Raw genomic sequence first — 22,888 nt, 5'->3', positions numbered from 1 at the left:
CAACCTCCTAGGCTCAAGCAATCCTCCTACTTTAGCCTCTTGAGTAGCTAGGACTACAGGCGTGCACCACCATGCCTGGTTAATTTTTGTATTTTTTGATAAAGACTGGTTTTGCCATGTTGCCCTGTTTGGTCTTGAACTCCTGGGCTCAAGCGATCCACCCACCTCAGCCTCCCAAAGTGCTGGGATTATAGGTGTGAGCCATTGCACCCAGCCCTCCATCCCCCCCACCTCCACCCCCACCCCCACCCTTTTTTTTTTAAGACTGGGTCTTGCTGTGTTTCCCAGGCTGGAGTGCAGTGACTATTCACAATCGTAGTATACTGCAGGCCTCAAACTCCTGGGCTTAAGCAATCCTCATATATCAGCCTTCCAAGTAGCTAAGACTACAGGCATGTACCACCATGCCTGGCAATTAACTGATTTTTAACAAAGGCCCTAAAACATATTGGGAAAAGAACAGCCTCTTCAATAAATGGTGCTGGGAAAACTGACTACCTATATGAAAAGGAAAGAAACTAGACTCCCTACATCTCACCCTATACAAAAATCAACACGAAATGGATTAAAAACCTAAATATAAAACCCAAAACTATGAAACTACTAAAAGATAATAAGGAGAAATGCTTCAGGACATTGGCCTGGGCAAAGATTTTATGGATAAGCCCTCAAAAGCACAGGCAACAAAACCAAATATAGACAAATTGGATTACATCAAACTAAAAAGCTTCTGCACAGAAAAGGAAACAATCAATAGAGGAATGAGACAGCCTACAGAATGAGAGAAAATATTTGCAAAGTATTCATCCAACAAGGAATTAATATCCAGGAAATACAAAAAACTCAAACAACTCAATAGCAAAAAAACCCAAATAATTTTTAAATGGGCAAATGATCTGAATACACATTTCTCAAAAGAAGACATATAAATAGCCAACAAATACATGAAAAAAATGCTCAACATCACTAATGATCGGGGAAATACAAATCAAAACCACAGTGAGATATCATCTCACTCCAGTTAGAATGGCTATTACGAAAAAGACAAAAACAAATGCAGAGGGTGAGGATGCAGAGAAAAGGGAATTCATATGCTGTTGATAGGAATGTAAATTAGTTCAACCATTATGGAAAACAGTGTGTAGATTTCTCAAAAAACTAAAACTACAACTACCATATGATCCAGCAATCCCACTACTACCCAAAGAACAGGAAATCAGTATGTCAAAGAGATATCTGTCCTCCCATAGTTACTGCAGCACTATTCACAGCGGCCAAGATATGGAGTCGACCTAAGTGTCCATCAAAAGAAGAATGGATAAAGAAAATGTGGTACATATACGCAATGAAATACTATTCAATCATAAAAAAGAATAAAATTATGTCATCTGCAGCAACATGGATAGCACTGGAGGTCATTATCTTAAGTGAAATAAGCCAGGCACAGAAAGATAAATATTGCATGTTCTCACCAATATGTGAAAGATAAATAAGTTGATCTCAGAGAAGTAGAGAACAGAATAGTGGTAACTAGTGGCTGAGAAGGGTAAAGGAGAGGATTATATATAGGGAGGTTGGTTAACACATATAAAATTACAGCTAGGTAGAAGGAATAATTTTTGGTGTTCTATATCACTGTAGGGTGACTATGATTAACAATAATTTATTCTATATTTTCAAATAGCTAAAAGACTGCATACTGAATTTTCCCAAAGCAATTATTACAGATTGTATACAGGTATCAAAATATCACACTGTACCCCATATATATGTACAATTATTATGTGTCAATTAAAAAATACATCCACAAATTTATTGACACTTCATAAAAAAAGGAGTCACCTATTCCCCTCTCCTTAGACATTGACGGCCTTAGTAACTAAGTTCTAATGAATTGACTGTGGCTTAAAGTGACACTGCATGACTTCCACTGTGAGTTTAGAAAAAGCATTATAGCTTCCAACCAGACTTTTCTTCTTTGGGATGCTCATCCTTAGAACCCAGTTAGCATATTGTGAGGAACCAAATAGTAATGTGGAAAGATCGTGAGTAGGTGTTCTAGCCACTGCTTTGGCTAAGAACTAGGCCAACACCACTATCAGTCACCAGACATGTGAGAGAAGGGGTCTTCAGATGATTCCAGCCCCAATCTTTTAGCTGCCCCAGCTGATGTGAAGTGGATAGTGGAACATAGACAATCTGTTCCCACGAAGCTCTGCATAAATTACAGATTTGTAAGTAAAGTAAGTGTTGTAATTGTTTTAAACTATTATATTTTGTGAAAGGTTAAACAGCAATAGATAAAAGGAACAGGAAAAAAGAGTGCTGAATATTGGACAGTAGTTCAGAGCATATACTGCATCCTACAGGACAGTATGAAAAAGGGTTATCTCCCAGAAGGCACCATAACTAAGTCTTCAATATATCCTCAATAAGACAAGATACTTCTCAGTGATTGAGTACACCATTAGACCAATAAATTCCATGGGCAATAGCCCATTGCATTACTTCTTTCATTGTAGAGTGAATTTCTTGGTCAAAAGCAATATAGTGTTAGAGAAAATGATAGTGTCTATAAAGCACTGAGTAATTCCCTAGATGGTGGTGTCGGCGGAAGTACAGTGAGCAGGGGAAGCAAATCTCAATCTAGAATAAACACATTTTAGAGAGGACAAATAAGAACTCCCTCAATGATGGGGGAGGGCCAATGGCCAATGGAATAGACTTGCCTACATGTGACTGGCTGATCCTCCTAGAGCATGGGGTATTGGTCACTGCTTCTGAACACCCAGCAGTGGCTTGGTGATCCCATGCATAGCTCCAATCCTGTTGCCATTGCCATTTATTTCATGATTCTACTGAGCAGGCAGTGAGGCTGAGTTTCATCACAAAGCAGTTCATTTCATCCATATGATTCTTAAGATTTATTCTGAGAAGTCCATCACTATATCCCTTCTGGAGTCTTCCTTGTCACTAGTTCTCCAGTCTTACTCTTTCCATGTCCTTCACAAACTGGCCAAAAAATTATCCTCTGACCCTGAGTTGACCATTTCTCCTTTCAGCCAAAGTGAACATCAAAACATACTGGTGAAAATTCTGCCCACTGAAAGAACTTCACTATTTCAATATTTTTCAGGTCCAAAGCAGGACTACAACATATCAATTTCTAGCAAGTACCAGTATATTGTCCAGAGCAACATACCTGTATTGTATTTTGCACATCATAGGTGCTCAATAGACACTTAAGCAATTTTTAAAATACAGACCATATTATTTCCCTAGCTATATTTCAACAGCTTCCCATTGATCCTGCTGGGTATGGCCTCTGCATACTCCTTTCACTTCTCTGTACTCTAAGCCTTGACCCTCAGTTCCTGTAATGTTCCATGCTCTCTCCTGCTACAAGACCTTTGCTCAGACTGTTCCCTCTCCTTGCCTAGTTAACTCTTGACTCAAGATACTTCCTGTCTTACAATCATCTTTCTTCAGAGTACTTATCTCTGTATTAATTCCTGTCTCATCCTGGGACTCTAAGTTCTATGACTATGTGCACTCACCACTGATTCCCCAACACCAAATATAGTGCCTGGCATATATGATGTGCTAAATAATATTTTGTTAAATGAATGAATACATGAATCAGTGAATGAATAAGCCTGTAATGATGCAGTAATTTACCTATAAGTTATCACTGCCAGTTTTGCTTAAGAAGTTTTCTGCCATCACAATTTTTACTCCACTAATTCACATTTATTAATTTAAGAAGTAGTTGTCAAGACAACCTTTCTAAGCATTACTTATACACTAGCACTATGCAACAGAAATTTGTGACCACATTATGTAATTTTAAATATTCTAATATCCATATGACAAAATTTAATAATAAATTTTATTTAGCCTAATATACCCCCAAACATCATTTCAACATGAAATCAATACAAAAAATTATTAATGAGATATTTTACATTCTTTTCTTCAAACTAGTCTTTGAAATTTGGGGGTAGTTTACAATTACATATCTCAACTGGAACTAGCTATATTTCAAGTGCTCAAGAGCCACAAATGACTAGCAGATACAACATAATATGCTATATCCCACAGTGTAGTTCTATAGGATTCACTTTCCCTAGAGAGGGTCTGATCACCCTCAGCTCTTATAATTAGTGGTCAGGAAAACCACCTTAAGTCGAACCTAACTGTTGCAGTATAAGAGATGATTTAAACTAGAACTGGGTTTTCAGTTCAGGGTTTGGAACTGAGTTGTCTCTGGGAACAATATTAGCTGGTGTACCGTTTTCGCCTTCCTATAACATCTTTCTGTCTTTTTTTTTTTTTTTTAACTTTTAAGTTCAGGGGTACAAGTGCAGGTTTGTTATATAGGTAAACTTGTGTCACGGGGGTTTGCTGTACAGGCTATTTTGTCACCCAGGTATTAAGCCTAGTACCCGTTAGTTATTTTTCCTGATCCTCGCCCTCCTCCCACCCTCCACCCTCCGAAAGGCCCCAGTGTATGTTGTCCCCCTCTTTGTGTCCATGTGTTCTCATCATTTAGCTCCCACTTATAAGTGAGAATGTGCGGTATTTGGTTTTCTGTTCCTTTGTTAGTTTGCTTAAGGATAATGGCCTCCAGCTCCATCATGTCCCTACAAAGGACATGATCTCGTTCTTTTTTATGGCCCCACTTTTTATCCTTTTAATTTAAATGGATTCTTTGCTCCCCCTGAAGATGGAGGCCACCTCCTTTGCAAGGACTTCTATTTCTCCCCCTTTGAAGCCACGATATAATTCTCCGCATTTTTAGGTACTTAATAGTAAATCACTTGGTTCACTTGGTTCCCCTGCCTGCCTAGAAAAGGTCAGGAGATGGTCCAGCGCCATGTCTAGCACTGTTAATTCTTTCAGTGCTTTCGTTTTGCTTGGGCCTCTCGGGGAGGGCCCAGAAAAGAGCGCAAGCCAGGGTCTAGGGCCACACAAGTGGATTCGGATTGCTCCCTCAGCCCTGAAAAGTGGCTCTCTCCCCATCAGCATTACACTTGCACAGCGGTTTTGTTTTTAGGTGTCTCTACCTCATCACATGGCTACCGGCCACACAGCAACGAACAGCACCTAGGAAATACAGACCCTGCCTACCTTCAGCCCCGCCACTAACCCTTGGCCAAAGGGAAAGGGGCAGGACATCCGCCCGCTCTGAGCCACCTCCGGAAGTGACGTCGGAGTGTCAACATGCAAGATGGCGGCCCATCACCGGCAGAACACAGCAGGGCGGAGGAAAGTGCAGGTATGGAAGCCCGGTTCCTCGGTCTTCCGGACGCGGTTGGCAGCTCCGGGCCCACTCCAGTTAGAAGGTGCCCGGGGCCACGGCCAGCTGGGGTAGCAGCATGGGGCGAACGGGGCGGAGCGCGGCCGGCCACGAGGGGTGGGGCCGCGGCGCTAACGGCTTCAGGAAGGGGCGGGGGTCGGCCTGCTTGGCCCTTGGGGCCCAGGCCCGGGACCCTCGCGGGCTGCATTCTGAGCCCAGGATTGCTTGTCGCCGCTCTTCTGTAGGAATGGACTTGCGGGGTCGGGATAGGCTCGTTCCCCGCCCACTTGCCTCCCCCTTGCCCTGCCTTTCTTCGAAGCGCTCTGCCGTCGCTGCGTCGGAGCCGAGGCCTCCAGGGGTTTCCCAGGGGGGTGGGCGTTGGAGGAGTGAGCGGCGTGTGCGGGGGCGTGGCGAGGCGGCGGAGTGCCAACGGCCCTGCGGGGTTTCTGCTGAGGATTCCGCGCTTGGGAGCCCCCAGCCCTCTCTTATGTGGGAGCTGTCCCCTGGGTAGGTGTAAGTGACATGAGAATGTGCGTGGGGAAATTATAATTTTAATTGTTTTGGTATTTAAGTTCCTCTTCACCATTTCTTCATCTTCAGTGTGCATCGCTGAATCTTTATTGTTTGTGTAATTTATTGTCCATGTGGTAAAGAGTTGTCTAATCTTACCGTGTGTGTCTTGTGCCTTATGCCTTTGTGAATTCACTTTTGTTTGCGGTTACGCTTAAGAGTTATTGCCACTTAGGGGAACATCACACACCGGGGTCTGTCGGGGGCTAGGGGGCTGGGGGAGGGATAGCATTAGGAGAAATACCTAATGTAAATGACGAGTTGATGGGTGCAGCAAACCAGCATGGCATACGTATACCTATGTAACAAACCTGCACGTTGTGCACATATATCCTAGAACTTAAAGTATAATAATAAAAAGAGTTATTGCCACTTAATATTTTCAGTGATGCAGGGAATAAAAGCCCTCTTACAGGTGTTTGCATGCAAGTATATTGTATGAGGTAGTGGCAGTTTGGTGCATTTATTCATTAAACATTTACCTAGCACTTAGAGTGGCCCCCAAAGGGGAAAAGGGATTGAAAGAGTGTAGGAATAATTAACACCTAGGCTTTCTTTATAAAACACAGCATTATATGGAGTTCTGCAGGTTGAAATCAAGTGTCAGATAAAGGTAGTTAGATGAAGGGGTCCTTCAGTAAGGTAATCCCAGCAGAAGGTGGTAGGCCATAAAGTCTTCTGATTAGTTCACATCTTGGTTTTATTGATCTCATTGATCAGTACAGTGTCTTAAGCACTCACTGGATGTTTGTTGAAATGAGTGAAATTAATAAGAGTCTAAACTCACCCTATTAGGTGAGTTTTTCAGTGCATTAGTGATAGGATTTAAGTATCACCAGCATCCAAGGCAGGTAGTGAGAATGTCTCCTTGGGACTGAAATATAACTCAAAATGTAACCTGATTGTATTATAGACTCTGTGGTGGTATACATCTTAGGGGAATAAGGGTAGTTAATCAGGCCTTTCAGTTTATTGCATTAAGACTTAAAAGTCCTATTACTGCAGTGTGTTCCCTGCTTGCTTCATTCCCAGGCCTGCCCACTCCCAAAATGCATGCAATAAAGTATATATATTTTAAAAAGACTTACAAGGCAATTGTACTAGTATGGGATGGAGAAAATGTAAATTAACTGCAGCAGGTTTGGAAAAACAATGTTTTAATAGGCTGAATGTGAGCCAGTGCCCGTAGAATGAGGCAGGTGATAGATAATTCCACTTTTCACTGGTCAAAGTACAAAATTAGAGTTTGGTGTTCAGCACTTAGGACCTTGTTTTTCATAGGTAGCAATCAGATTGGTGAATTTCAATTATTTCCTATGAAGAACTTTTGAAAGAGCTAAGATTAACCTGCTGAAGAGAAGATTCAGGGAGCTTTTGGAATTTGTCCCCAAGGTATAGAAGCAGCCTGAGAAGCCACAGGGATTGATTTCATCTGAACCATCGTTGTCTATGAGGTGTTTTTTAAACTAATGCGTGTTCATTGTAAAAATCGCAACAAACAAAAATATGTTAGAGTTGCCCTCCATGCTTCCAAGAAAGCTGCTGCGGGCAATGTCATGTTTTAATCCTAGACCAGGGTTTATCAACCTGAACATTCTTGAAATTTCGTCTGGATAATTCTTCGCTGTGTCTGAGGGAGAGAGCTCTCCTATGCATCACAGGTTCTTTAGCATCATCCCTGGCTTCTGCCAACTAGATGTAGTAGCATCTCCCCAGTTGTGACAACTAAAAATGTCTCCAGACATTTTCAAATGTCCCCTCAAGGGCAAAATTGCCGCTGGTTGAGAACCACTGTTCTGTACCTCTTGCTGTTTGTGTACCTGACTTAACATGATTTTTTTTGCTATAAATGGAGATATAGTATTCACTGTTTTGTGTCTTGCTTTGTCAAATTTTTAAATAAACTTTCCCTTTAGCCCAGAATTCCTTATCTAAAAATATATTCTACAAAATTGCATATGCATATATCTGTTCCTACTTATGCAAGGGTGTTGTGGTAAGCCATTCTTGAATTGCTATAAAGAAATACCTGAGACTGGTTCATTTATAAAGAAAAGAGGCATAATTGGCTCATAGTTCTGCAGGCTTTACAGGAAGTGTGGTGCTAGGATCTGCTCGTCTTCCAGGGAGGCTTCAAAGAGAGAGAGAGTCAAAAAAGCAAGTCAACATGGCATATTCCCATTTCCACACAGGAAATATGCATTTTAAAAGTCAGGAAGGGTAATAGCAGTGATTATCCCTTTGGGAATAGATTGTGTGATTATAGATAAGACAGGACATGGGATATCTTTTAGTTTGAAATGTGCACAACTTTTTACCACATTATTTGCTCTTATACATCAAAAAGAAAACTTCTTATCTTGGAAAAAGCATATATGGGTACTTGGAGTAAATATACTTTGTCTCCTGACTGTTTCAGACCAAGAGACAGTAGCCCTGAGCTCCTTGTCAAGTTGTAGGCCAAGACAAACCTTGAGACTTAAAATATTGCTAAATAATCAGTGGAGGCCAGGCGTGGTGGCTCATGCCTGTAATCCCAGCACTTTGGGAGGCCAGGGTGGGCAGATCACTTGAGGTCAGGAGTTCGAGACCAGCCTGGCCAACATGGCAAAATCCCGTCTATACTAAAAATACAAAAATTGCCGGCATGGTGGCGCATGCCTGTAATCCCAGCTACTTGGGAGGCTGAGACAGGGGAATCGCTTGAACCCAGGAGGCGGAGGTTGCAGTGGGCCGAGATTGTACCACTGCACTCCAGCCTGGGCGACAGAGCGAGACTCCATCTCAAAAATAAAATAAAATGATTACTTAAAGAAAATCAGTGGAAAGGGGTCCAAACATACTGCATATTAATTATAGACATAATTTTAAATGAGTCCATGTCCTACCATCTTCAACTTCTAGGAAAACTAGAGATATGAGGGGAGAGGGATGGATTTGTGACTGTCAGAAACATAATCAAATATGTGAATTCAGATACATGATGTAGCATTTTCTCTGGTAACCATGATATCAAAGCAAGTCTTTTCCATCCTTGGCAGTCCCTTGGTGTTAGGATTTTCCAACAACCTGAGTCTGTTGATAGGCTCTCTCTGCCTCCATTTTTCCTCCTGTTATGGCCTCTTCCTTCACTGCTTCACAGTGCTTGGGGAAAAAAAATACTTCGCTTTACTTGCTGCCACTTCTAGTTATGCTCTTTCCTCAGCTAAATGCCAAGGGGACTTTTGTGCTCACTACCATATCCTCAGCATTTAGAATAGTGCCAGGCAACAAGTGGGTGCCTAGTCAATATTCGTTGAAAGAATTAAATCCATTTTCCTCTATTTTTTTATAGCCAGACATTTTAAATTTTTTCTCTGTACTTTAATGCATGCAGGTAACAAGTTTTTAAGGTGACATGTCTTGAAACATATCAGCGTATATAATTTTCATTCTTTAATGACCACATAGAGTGGATGTACCATAATTTGTCTAGCCATTTCCTTATTGAAGATATTGTTTTGATTTTTTTCCATCATACTATAATTTGCTTTGAAAAAACCTCCAGAGTTATAACATAGTAAAGGAAGTGTTACAAAAATAAGTGAAAGGACAAAGATAGATAATACAGAATGCATAAAAGTTGAGGGATCAGTTTGAAAGTTCCAGTATCTGACTCATTTGAGTTCAAGAAAGAGCAAAGAAAGCAGAGATGATGATTAATAATGGATACAAGAAAATTTCCCAGAGCTTTAGTGCCACAAATTTCTAGATCAAAGGGGCTTTCTAAATGCACAGAAAAACTAATGATAGAAAAAACAAACAAGAAATGTCACAACACCAAGGAAAAAGAGAAGATCCTAAAAGCTTAGGGAAGGAGATGACGAGGGAGTGGAGGAAAGAATGAAAATAGGATCCCTTTAAAGCTGTATGAAACAGAATGGCGTTGAAATCAGTGGCAACATTGGATGCTAGAGGAACTTAGAGCAATGCTTTCAAGAGCTGAGAGAATTGCTAAATCAAGTGTAAATGTGGAGGAAAGACCTTTTCAGGCATGCAAGGACTAAGTTGCCACCCATGTGCCTTTTCTTATATTACTTTCTTAAGGTATTGGGGATGTACTTCAGCAAAACTGTAGAGTGAACAAAGAAAGAAGGGGGCATTAGAATTCAGGAAACAATGGCTGTAACCCAGAAAAGCAGTAAAGGAAAACAGCAAAGGTGACAGCTGTGCCAGCAGATCTAGAGGGCAGTCAGCCTAGATTGTAATGAGAAGAAGGAGGGTTTGGAGGGGGAAGCCTTCTGAGAAAATAAAGGGGTTGGGGTGAGTTCTGTGGTACAGCAATTAAAGAAAATTGAAGTTAAAGTGGAGAAAACCATTGAAGAAGGAAAGATTAAAACTCTAGGGAAAACAAAAAGCTCTTTGAGTAAGGAAATGTATTCATAATACAGTACTTAGTAGATAGCCTTACAGTCACAGCAATATAGCGCTGATTATTTGTTCAATTAAAAATAGGGATGTATCTATATTAGAAGAGTAGAGGGAGGAGATATTGAGAGTAGTTTCAGAACTACATCCTAATCTACAGTAGCATGAGTAAATCAATAATGTCTAAAATGGATGAGCCAAAAAGTTATAGGATAAGCACAGTATTTAGAGAAATGCAGTTAACTATCCAGCAGCAACAACTGAGTTGCAATTAGTTACCTTTAGGGATGAAGACTAGGTGTGGGAGTCTTATCCAGACAGTAGAGAGACTGTTTTTCATTACAGTCATTACTATTTCATTTTCTAAATACAAGCAAGAATTACTTGGATAACAAATGATCAGATTTTAAAAACTAAGTAATATATGTTGTTTGTAAAACATTCAGAACACATGAAAGAGACATGAATGAGTGAAAAATCACCATAATCCCATCATTCAGAAATAACTGCTGGTTATTTTATTTTATTTTTATTTTTATTTTTATTTTTATTTTTTGAGACATTGTCTCACTCTGTCTTAAGGCTGGAGTGCAGTGACACCATCTTGGCTCACTGCAACCTCTGCCTCCTGGGTTCAAGCGATTCTCCTACCTCAGCCTCCTGGCTAGCTGCGACTACAGGTGCGCACCACCACACCTGTCTAATTTTTGTATTTTTAGTAGAGACGGGGTTTCACCATATTGGCCAGGATGGTCTTGATCTCCTGACCTCGTGATCTGCTCGCCTTGGCCTTCCAAAGCTGGGATTACAGGCGTGAGCCACTGCGCCTGGCCCCTGGTTATTTTTATATATGTATAGTCTTCAAAACTTGTGTATTTATTCTGAAATATTTAATATTTTGAAACATTTTTATAATAATGACTATTGTACATTGCTGTGTTGGACCACACATATTTCACTAAAAATATATCATGGCTTTCTGCCCATGTTTATCAGTCTAGACCTCCATCAACTCTTTCTTATTCTTTAGAGACAGGGGTCTCATGCTGTTGCCCAGGCTGTAGTACAGTGGTGCCATCATAGCTCACTGCAGCCTCAAGCTCCTGGGCTCAAACAGTCCTCCCACCTCAGCCTCCTAAAGCACAGAGATTACAGGCATGAGCCACCACACCTGGCTTACATCAACATTTTAAGTGATTGAATATTATTGTGTTTTACAGATGTGCGTGCTGGAGTTTATCCAACTAGGATACTTATAATTCTTTTGCATTTTAAAGCACACATCTTTAGGATATACCGTTGAAGAGGTTGGCCCAGACTGGTTTTAACAGTAATTACTTTCCACCTAGAATGAGAATTCTGACATTCAGGTTATTCTTTCACTCTTGCCTTAACCAGTCAGATAATCTCCCAGAAGTCTGGATATCAAGATTTATATATGCTGCACAGTCTCAGTTAAAGGAGATGTGAGCTAGGTAAGCAGCCCTGGAGCCCCAGAGAAAGAGAGATTGAGAGAGACTGAAGTTGACATTGAAACTAGCTTGGTTCCTGGTGGCTTTGGAAAGCCAATTCATGCAATGATACGTATGTCTTTTATATGCCAGACACTATAATGGGGGCACAGTGGTGGAAGGAACAAGGCAGACAAATCCCTTGCCTTCTTGGAGCTATTATTCTAATGGAGAAGATACACCAAAAAATATGAATGTGGCTGGGCGCGGTGGCTCACACCTGTAATCCCAGCACTTTGGGAGGCCAAGGTGGGTGGATCAGAAGGTCAGGAGTTCAAGACCAGCCTGGCCAAGATGGCGAAACCCTGTCTGTACTAAAAATACAAAAATTAGCTGGGCACCATAGCAGGCACCTGTAATCCAAGCTACTTGGGAGGCTGAGTTGGGAGAATTGCTTGAACCTGGGCAGCAGAGGTTGCAGTGAGCCAAGATCGCACCACTGCACTCCAGCCTGGGCGATACAGTGAGACTCCGTCTCAAAAAAAAAAAATACGGAATGTGGTAAGAACTGTTAAATAAGTAAGGTAAGTGATAGATAGGGTCATAACCCTGAGGAGAATGAGATCAGAAAGGCCTTTCCAAGGAGACCTTTTCCTAAGATCTGAAGAGTAAGGGTGAGTTAGACAAGATGAAAGCTGGAGAAAGAGTATTCCTATAGGGATTCGAGGGGTGGTGAATCTTCATGACACTGGCAACAGTAAATGAGAAGGTACTGGGATGGGAAAGAGCTTGATGTGTTTACGAAACAGAAAGGAGTTTGGAATGACTGTCATAAAAGAAGCTGGGGGCAGTCAGTTTGAAATGAGTGTGAGGATGCAGGATTAGAACTAAGCATTTGAGGAGTTTGAACTTTAAATTTTGTGAAAAGCCATTGGAAAGTTTCAGCAGAGAAGTGTCATGATTTGTTTTTTTAAATGCCTCTTATAAATGATGATTGTATTTCCTGACCTTGGACTCTGTTAAGATATCCTTGTGTTGAAGTCTCCTTTAAAAAACAAACAAACAAACAAAAGCTGGTTTGAGTAGATCTCAGTTACAGTTAATTGCATCCAAGAGACTGGGTTAAAACAACATCCTTGTAGCTATTTGTGTCTGCAGCCCTGGCCCTTTTTAAAGGACAAATTTCTGGAAATTGAATTTTAAAGAACATTTCAAAGAGTTTAAAACTTTTGTCAGAAAGTGTTTATTTATCCTCAGGGGAAACAAAAATGGCAGTTATTTTAAAAAATTCTTGTATTATAGGTAAAATAATCTCATATTAATTTTGTCTTTGATTATTTATGGGGTTTTTGGCCATTTCTTTTTTAAAAAGTTCCTTTTTGTAACTTTGTCCCTCTTTCTGTTGGAAAATTTGACTTTTTCTTATTTTATAAGGAATCTTGTTAAGAGTAAACTTTCTTTCATATTGATTTCATTATTCTCAGTCTTGCTCATGTTCCTTTTTGACATTCAGAAGGTTTAAGAAAATAATAACATTGTGATAAAATTCACATACCATAAAGTGCACCCTTTCAAAGTGTACAATTCAGTGATTTTTTTTGTATATTCAGAAAGTTATTTATTGGTCACCTAACTCCAGAATGTTTAATTACTCTTTGTTCATTAGCAATCACTCCCATTTTTCATTTTTCCCTCCTTCAATCCCCTGGCAATTACTAATCTACTTTCTGTGTGGATTTGTCTATCCTAGACATTATATATAAATAGAGTCATAAAATATGTGGCCTTTTGTAAAATATGTGGCTTCTTTCACTTAGCACATTTTCAAGGTTCATCCATGTTATAGCATGTGTCAGTACAGTGTGTGTGTATATATACACACACATCACATTTTGTTTGTTTTGTCAATTGATGGATATTTGGGTTGTTTCCACTTTTGTGACATTATTGTGAATGCCACAATGCTGTGAACATTCTTGTACATAGAAAAGGTTTTGACTTGTATTTGGCCAGATCACCATTGCTCTTTTCCTTTGTAAAGATTACCATCTTTCTTGGCATGTTGGAAGAGTTTTCTCTGCCAAAGGACTATGTAAATATTCACCTGTCTTTTAAAAATTATTTTTATGCTGGCCAGGTGCAGTGGCTCACACCTGTAATCCCAGCACTTTGGGAGGCTGAGGCGGGTGGACCACTTGAGGCCAGGAGTTCAAGACCAGCCTGGCCAACATGGTGAAACCACCATCTCTACTAAAAATGCAAAAATCAGCTGGGCACAGTGGCACATTCCCGTAATCCCAGCTACTCAGGAGGCTGAGGCACGAGAATTGCTTGAACCTGGGAGGTAGAGGATGTAGTAAGCCAAGATCAGGCCACTGCATTCCAGCCTGGGTGACAGAGCAAGATTCTCTCAAAAAATAAAAACAAAAATTATTTTTATGGTTATTGAATTTCAGTCTTTAATTCGTAGAAAAATTCATTTTTGGTTTAAGATGTGGAGAAAGGATATAATTGTTCATAATAGAATCCATAGGTACTTGAGATAATTTTTTTTAATTATTATACTTCGAGTTCTAGGGTACAGGTGCACAGCGTGCAGGTTTGTTACATAGGTATACATGTGCCATGTTGGTTTGTTGCACCCATCAACTTGTTATTTACATTAGGTATTTCTCCTGATGCTATCCCTCCCCCAGCCCCCCACCCTCTGACATGCCCCAGTGTGTGATGTTCCCTGCCCTGTGTCCATGTGTTCTCATTGTTCAACTCCCACTTATGAGTGAGAACATGTGGTGTTTGGTTTTCTGTCCTTGTGATAGTTTGCTGAGAATGATGGTTTCTGGCTTCATCCATGTCCCTGCAAAGGACATGAACTCATCCTTTTTTATGGCTGCGTAGTATTCCATGGTGTATATGTGCCACATTTTCTTAATCCAGTCTATCATTGTTGGATATTTGGGTTGGTTCCAAGTCTTTGCTATTGTGAATAGTGCTGCAATAAACATACATATGTGTGTTTCTTTATAGTAGAATGATTTATAATCCTTTGGGTATATACTCAGTAATGGGATTGCTGGGTCAAATGGTATTTCTAGTTGTAGATCCTTGAGGAATTGCCACACTTTCACAGTGGTTGAACTACTTTACACTCCCAACAGTGTAAAAGCATTCCTATTTCTCCACATCCTCTCCAGCATCTGTTGTTTCCTGACTTTTTAATGACTGCCACTCTAACTGGCATGAGATGGTATCTCATTGTGGTTTTGATTTGCATTTCTCTGATGACCAATGATAATGAGTATTTTTTCATGTGTCTGTTAGCTGCGTAAATGTCTTCTTTTGTGAAGTGTCTGTTCATATCCTTTGCCCACTTTTTGATGGGGTTTTTTTGTTGTTGTTGTTGTACATTTGTTTAAGTTCTTTGTAGATTCTGTATATTAGCCCTTTGTCAGATGGGTAGATTGCAAAAATTTTCTCCCATTCTGTAGGTTGCCTGTTCACTCTGATGATAGTTTCTTTTGCTGTGCATAAGCTCTTTAGTTTAATTAGATCTCATTTGTCAATTTTGGCTTTTGTTGCCATTGCTTTTCATGTTTTAGTCATGAAGTCTTTGCCCATGCCTATGTCCTGAATGGTATTGCCTAGGTTTTCTTCTAGGGTTTTTATGGTTTTAAGTCTTAACGTTTAAGTCTTTAATCCATCTTGAGTTAATTTTTAACTGTTTATTTCATTACATTAGAAAGTTTTACTTCTGGCTGCCAGCCAGCTTATTGACTTTTTCTTAGGTGTAATTGTTTTCAGTTGATCCCCTGTTTTCACAAGGAACAGACAGAGGTCACCAACAGTAACAAAGTAGGGAAAAATGCCCTGAAGAAAAAGTTTAGTATGTCATAGGAGCTCAAAACCTCATTTTGCTTGGCAAGTCAGGGAAGGCCTTCTAAAGGAAATATTGTTTAAATGGAAACCTGAAGGCTGCAACAAGAGTTAGCCAGACAGCTGGGAGGAAGAGCTTCCAAACAGAGAGGACCAGCATGTGTGATGGTCTGGAGAATGCACCAGAACCTGGAGCAGAGATGAGTGGCCAGAAAGACAAACAGGGTACTTGAGACCATGTTAAGGAGTTTACATCCAGTCATGGGTCTAGTAGTCAGCAACTGGAAGTTTTTGAGCAGAGTTGAGATACATTTTTAAATAATTACTCTAGCTGCTTTGTGAAAAATGGATTAAAGCCTGGGAAAGGAGTCCAGTTAGTAAGCAGTTATAGTAGTTTAGCAACTTACTCATGTTGGACTAGGCTATCATTGACATCATCCTTCTCTTCAGCCCTTTAGTCTTTAAGGAGTAAAATTTAAATTTGTATTGGATTTAAAAAGTACATATTGGAAAACATGGGATTTTCTGTTTCAGATTGGCCACTAGTAGACTATATTTTATTACTGCATGGCTTGTACTTTATAAAAAGCATATGTTGACACATTTGTCAGGTTTCCTATGTTATTCGAGATGAAGTGGAGAAGTACAACCGAAATGGAGTCAATGCTCTGCAGCTGGATCCAGCACTAAATAGACTTTTCACAGCCGGTCGAGACTCTATCATAAGAATATGGAGTGTCAATCAGCACAAGGTAATGCAGGGATTAAAATCTGTACCCAGCAAATTTTGGACAAATGGCTTTTACTGTCTAATATGACACTTTTCACAGTTTCAGATTTAATCTCTCTGAATACTGTGTTATTTGGTACACTCTATAAAGACATCGCAACCAGAATTCTGTAAGCCTCTGAGAAAAGCCATCCCTAGGAAAGTTTCAGAAGTGTTTTAGCTAAGACAAGGACTCCCTAAACTAGGTTTGCCTTAAAGAGTTCTTTGCCACAAAGGAACAAAGTGATTTGGCTAGTAGGGGGATTACTTTCAACAATTAATTTTTTTGCTTTAAATATGTTTCCCAACAACCTCTTGGTAACCTTACTAAAAAAAGATTGAATATTCTTTTACATTTATAATTAATCTTGAAAAAATATTTTATTTTCCTCACTTAAAAGTAATTAGGGTCCTCACAAACCCCACAGGGCCTAACTAGATAATATAAGGTTAGGCTGGGCATGGTGGCCCACGCCTGCAATCCCAACAATTTCGGAGGCCAAGGTGAAAGGATTCCTTGAGTCCAGGAGTTCGAGACCAGCCTGGGCAATGTGACAATACCCTGTCTCTGCAAAAAAAAAAACTTAAAAATTAGCTGGGCATGGTGGCACACACCTGTAGTCCCAGCTACTCGGGAAGCTGAGGTGGGAGGATCACTTGATTGAGTATGGGAGGTTGAGGCTGCAGTGAGCCGTGATCACACCACTGCATTCCAGCTTGGGCAACAGAGGGAGACCTTGTCTCAAATAAATAAATAAAGATAATATAAAATTGGTGTTAAAACTATGAAGACAACATGCTCCCCTTCAAAGATTTCCCTTTCTTAAGCAGGGAACAGGGTTTAAATATATGTAAAGATAACTCCCCAGGCAAAGGGGAACGAGCCCTTTTAGTATTTTGTTGGAACACCTATATTGTGAATGACAGAGAAAAGAAGAATCAGGGAAGAAAAAAAAGAGCATTTATTGATCTTCTAATTATGTGCCATATGCTCTTTGCATTTTCATATCCAACGTGATTTAAATTTTCAGTGTCCCTCAAGGTACCTATTAGGATCCCTTTTCTTTTTTCTTTTTTTTTGAGATGGAGTCTCGCTCTGTCACCCAGGCTGGAATGCAGTGGCGCGATCTTGGCTCACTGCAACCTCTGACTCCTGGGTTCAATCAATTTTCCTGCCTCAGCCTCCCGAGCAGCTGGGACTACAGGCACACGCCACCGCGTCCGGCTAATTTTTATAATTTTAGTAGAGACGGGATTTCACCATATTGGTCAGGCTGGTCTCGAACTCCTAGACTCAGGTAATCCAACTGCCTCGGCCTCCCAAAGTGCTGGTATTACAGGCGTGAGCCACCGCACCTGGCCAGATCCATTTTCATAGATGAGAAAATGGGCTCAGAGAAACCCATGGTTAAGTGGCTAGGAAGTGACAGAGAATTAGTACCCACCCCAACTTGAAAACCCTAGTGCTAGACCTTGTATTTTTAAAAGTTTGTGTCTTTTTAGCAAGTTTTACAAGTCTGATACTCAGTTCAGAAAAAGAACCACTACTTTATGCGCCTATAACTTCAGTCTGGTAGGCTTTGAATTCTTTAGCCAATGAAAGCAGTGGTGGCCAAATGTCAAAAGCATGAAAAGTAAGAAAACTATGTTTGGCTTTGAAACGCTTTTTGGTACTTATAGTTGAATTGGAATGTCTCCTTTCTGAGAACTTACAGTATTTCAAACAAATTAAGAAAAACACCCACAAGAACTAACCTGAAGAATCTGGAAATCTGCCTGTCTTGCCCCAAACATCTTTTTTCTGGTCTTCCTTTTATGACAAGATTAAATAGCATTATTTGTCAAACAGACTTGTACAGAGCTGTTGTATTTGCCCGTAAAGTGTCTCAAACTTGCCTGTTTTAGGTGTAGGATGTAACTAAATACTGTTCTTTAAGAGGCCTCTCCTGGTTATTAAGCCAGGTAAGAGAAGTAGAATCTCGAATTACCTAATTGAAATGGTGACACAGGTTGTCCTTTCTCAGCCGTTGGGTTTCCTTTCATCTCTGAAGGCCTGTAGGTACCATGAGGAAAACATTTAATTCAGAGGGTGAACCCAACAGTAGGAAGCTGAAAGCAGAAGTGTTTATCTCCCTCTGCATTCAGACCAGGCTCCTTACCGCACTCATCAGACTCATTGCTGCCCCTGCTGTCTGCTGTTGAGCCTTCACCACCACACATTCAAATCCCCACAGCCTGCAGATTCCTACAAGTCCTGTCCTTTCTAGTGAACCCTTTTTAAAGGGTTTTATGTCACACACAGTGCCTAGTCCAGAGCTTGTTGCCTTCACTTTCACAAGGCAAAAAAAAAATGAAGTATTTATCCTGGAAACCTAAGCTTTCAGTAAGAGTAAAACTGTCCTGAAACAAAACTGTTTACATCTGTTATCTGGAAGCATCACCTATTTGGTGAGATTCTACTCAGAATTCAGGTGTTAGTTTTAATGCCTAGAGCAGTATGTCACATTAATTGAAGAATTTAACCATATCTATCATTTGTAATATATTTCATTCTCTCATATAAACTCTTAGGATTTTTCTTTTAATTTCAGCAAGATCCGTATATAGCATCTATGGAACACCATACTGATTGGGTAAACGACATTGTACTCTGTTGTAATGGGAAAACACGTAAGTATTTCTTTGGATTATTATTGGGCTTCTGATATATTTTTCGTTTTTTATATAAGCTTTTTTATTGAAACATACATACAGAAAAGTACACACACTTCAAGATTGCAGTTCAACACAATTTTAGATAGTGAATACCCAAATCAAGAAACAGAATATTACTAGAAGCCCTCTTGTGCCACCCTTTGCCACCCTTTCAGTTATTCCCTCTTGGCCCAAGGTAACTGCTCTTCTGTCTTCTGAACACCAAAGGGTAGTTTTGCCTTCATTTGAACTATATATAGACTCATACTATATGTATTCTTCTTTTAGCCTTATTAATACTTCTTTTTGTTCCAATTTTGGTGAGATCCATTCCTTGGTTTTGCAGTCTGAGTTACAGGAATTTTTCTCAGTCACATTAGTTGAGCCTTCAACTGGAACATTAAAAACGTTTGCACTGCTTGTTTTAAAAATATATTTTTTTCTTTGAACATGTGTCTTGAGATTTTAAAAAATTGAGGCAATAGGTTCTAGAAAGAGCTTTTAGGTATGTTTGTGTGTGTAAGAGAGAGAACATGTTAGTTTGAAATAATGGTGCATTGTTGTAAGATAAGTGTTCAAAGTTGTAAGTCATACTACTAAGGAGTTTGTTAATTCTTTGCTTCTAGTAATATCTGCTTCTTCTGACACGACAGTAAAAGTATGGAATGCACACAAGGGATTTTGCATGTCAACATTAAGGACACATAAGGTAAAACAATACAGTTCTCAGTGTCTTTAGTGTAATATTGGGATCTCAGTACTTTGTGTGGCTCATTTTATTACTGATCTACAGAATAGATCATAGTATGTCTGTTCTATTACAGGATTACGTAAAGGCCTTAGCATATGCCAAGGATAAAGAACTAGTAGCATCAGCTGGGTTGGACAGACAAATATTCCTTTGGGATGTGAATACTCTAACAGCATTGACTGCCTCAAATAACACTGTCACAAGTAAGGTGTTTAAAAGAAACTTCTTCGAAAGTGATCCAAGTTAACATAAATAAAGAATGGTTTATAAAACATTTTTGATAGGTTTGCATCGAGAGAGTGGTTCATATTTTGAGAGTGCTTCTACCTACAGCGTTCTAGCCCCCAAGAGTATGATTGAACAACAAGGAGCTAGTTCCTCACTGCAGTCTAAAAATGGTAACTTCTCCAGGTGTAACCTGGTTATTTTTTGTACATGTGCATGTCTTAGCTTCCTAGCTAAAATGTAAGTCCCTGCAGGGTAGAGGAGACTGTCTTACTACTTCGTATCTCCCACAGCATTCCCTGGTTCAAATCCATACACTCAGCAGGTGTTATTGAAGGAGGTGGTGATTATCTGACAAAGTAGGCGGTTTTCTGACTTTTTAAAGTGTTAAGAGCTTTTGAGTTAATAGCCAAGATGAAAAATACCCAGGAGAAAGAAAGAAAAGGTTTCCAGTGCCAGTTTATCCAATTTTCTGCCTTTTAGAGCAGCCCTGAGGAATCAAGCCAATTCCAGAAGAGCCAGAACGGTAGAGTGCTTCTAGAGGCAATCCAGAGATGTTCACAGCATGGACGCTTCATCAGCTAAGAGATCTCAGACTACCAACTCAGGCTCATACAAGTCTAGATTTGAAATTGAGCTTCATGCTTGGCCCAACCTACTAGAGTCCTCTAGGCCAGGTTTCAGAAGGGACTGTTAGGAGCACATTTTTGGCTAAGCCTGACCTGGAAAGTCTACATTGAAGACATGGGCCTGCACTCTCTGGATCCCTACATTGTAGGTCCATTTTATAACGACTCTGTGGAGTGTTCACATTGACATAGACAATACAGTTTTACTAATATAGCCTAGTATGTGCCAAGAAGGGTAAGTTGGGAGACTTGTGTTTATAATCTCTTGATTGTTGTTTTGCCTTGTTTGCCAGGAAATATGTGAAGGTCTCAACATTCTGTTTCCCTTGTTCTTGATTTTTCACCCGTACATTATCTCATTCATCAGCTGGTCCCTGTTGGGGCTGTGATGATACATCATTAGGTTTTAAGTCTGGATGTAAGGCCTGCCTCAAAGAGACACTAATGGGAGGGAACAAAGCAAAAAAAAAAAAAGCAGGTTGTCACAAGGTCAGGGCCCAGGCTTAGTGGTTACAGATTCTGCTAATCTTGCTTAGAGTTGTTTAGAGAGGATATCACACTTTTTTTAAATACATAATAATAAAAATAACACTAACAATGGCTAACATGTATTGAGTACTTGCTACAAGTAGACATTTTTCTAAACACTACATGTATTAACTCATTTACTCAACTTTTTAATATGTTTTTAAAATTGGGATCATACTATATAGACAGTTTCATATGCATCTTTTTTCACTTCAGTGATACTGAGAGTATGAACATGATTTTTGCTATAGTCTGAATTCCTTCCTGAAAGGTTGTACCAATTCATCTTCACATAAGTAATATATGAGAGTTCCATTGTACTATTTTCTTTTTAGAATCAAGTATTACCTTGTTTTTTGTCGTGGTGTATGAAACAGTGTTTTTGGTTTGATTTGTGTTCGAAAAATACTGAAATTGAACATTTTTTTCATATTTATGGCACATGAATAGCTTTAAACATGTCATTTAAGCGGATAGCTTTTCAATGGCACTGCAGTTTATCAGATATTGAGCATTTGTGTATATTCAAATCCAGAAAATATGTAAATTTTGATAATAATACTGTTTAGAATTATCTCCATTATAGGTAGATTTCTTTTCCTTAGAGTACTTATAAAGATAAGATTTTCTAAATTGAATAATTAAACTTGCAGTTTTTGCTGACTAGTTACTAAACAGCTGATGATCTTGTTAACATTTAGCTCCATTTATCCTCAATAGCTTCTTCTTTAAGTGGAAACAAAGATTCCATTTATAGCCTGGCCATGAATCAACTGGGAACAATCATTGTATCAGGGTCCACTGAAAAGGTAAGGAAGAGCTTATTTCTTCTTTATTAAAAAAAAAATTATTTTTCACATACCTTGTCTCCTATTTTTTAAGCAGGTATTTTACGATTAGCTTCTTTATATTTATTTATTTAGAGACCGGGTCTCACTCTGTCACCCAGGCTGGGTTGCAGTGGCATCATGATCCTGGCTCACTGCAGCCTTGACTGCTGAGGCTCTAGCGATCCTTCCGCCTCAATCTCCTGAGTAGCTGGGACCCCAGGCACACACCATCATGTGCATCAGGCCACTCCTTGTCCCATCTGGCTAATTTTTGTATATTTTTGATAGAGACAGGGTTTCGCCATGTTGCCCCTCCAACTCCTTAGTGCAAGCAATTGACCTGCCTCGGCCTCTCAGAGTGCTGAGATTACAGGCATGAGAGCCACCGTGCCCCAATTGGGGGAGCTTAAAGGGTGTTTTGAACATTAGAAAGTAAAGAAACCAAAATAACTTAATCTGTGTAATTATTAAATATATAGACAGTGGTTTTGCCTAGTGGGTGCTAAAGAAAAGGTTTTATTTGAATAAGAGTATAACTATAACTGTTGTGTGTATAGTGTCAAGATAAAGAGGCTGTGCATTTTTGATGTTTGAAAGGCCCAATTCCCTGAGGTTGGGAGGCTTAGACAGTGTCCATTGGCAGAAGCAGTATAGCCTTCTCAGAATTTAATGGTTATCATTTGACTTATGAGAGTTGTCTGTTATTTAAATTTGATACTGATATATTTAGTTTGTGTAATACTCTATTAAAATTCACAGGTGTTAAGGGTATGGGATCCAAGAACATGTGCAAAACTAATGAAGCTTAAAGGGCACACGGATAATGTGAAGGCATTGCTATTAAACAGAGATGGCACGCAAG

The 22,888-nt window shown here is 39.7% G+C and overlaps 2 protein-coding genes across 4 annotated transcripts in view; one reads left to right on the top strand and one right to left on the bottom strand.

Annotated features, from left to right (window-relative positions):
• SCN11A (sodium voltage-gated channel alpha subunit 11) overlaps positions 1-5,207 on the bottom strand; it is a 199,478-nt gene extending 194,271 nt beyond the window's left edge. Inside the window, exon 1 of the mRNA XM_054483478.2 lies at positions 5,067-5,207. The gene's annotated coding sequence lies outside the window, so the exon portion shown is untranslated. The remainder of the gene's footprint in view (positions 1-5,066) is intronic.
• Positions 5,183-22,888, top strand: part of WDR48 (WD repeat domain 48) — a 43,869-nt gene continuing 26,163 nt past the window's right edge. For 2 of the 3 annotated variants that reach the window (XR_010125739.1, XM_054483495.2), the window contains exons 1-7: positions 5,183-5,278; positions 16,212-16,352; positions 18,961-19,039; positions 19,690-19,772; positions 19,888-20,017; positions 21,917-22,005; positions 22,786-22,887. Coding sequence is in view for 2 of the 3 variants with exons in the window: in XM_054483495.2 (XP_054339470.1) it covers positions 5,231-5,278; positions 16,212-16,352; positions 18,961-19,039; positions 19,690-19,772; positions 19,888-20,017; positions 21,917-22,005; positions 22,786-22,887 (672 nt within the window). In the remaining variant the exon portion in view is untranslated. Of the gene's footprint in view, positions 5,279-16,211; positions 16,353-18,960; positions 19,040-19,689; positions 19,773-19,887; positions 20,018-20,098; positions 20,213-21,916; positions 22,006-22,785; position 22,888 lie in introns of all 3 variants that reach the window. The other variant, XM_054483497.2, reaches the window with a different exon arrangement.

Source organism: Pongo pygmaeus, chromosome 2 (genome assembly GCF_028885625.2).
Source record: "Pongo pygmaeus isolate AG05252 chromosome 2, NHGRI_mPonPyg2-v2.0_pri, whole genome shotgun sequence".
Lineage (NCBI taxonomy): Eukaryota > Metazoa > Chordata > Mammalia > Primates > Hominidae > Pongo > Pongo pygmaeus.
The sequence above is the reverse complement of the archived record's forward strand: the minus strand, read 5'-3'. Positions and strand labels throughout refer to the sequence as shown.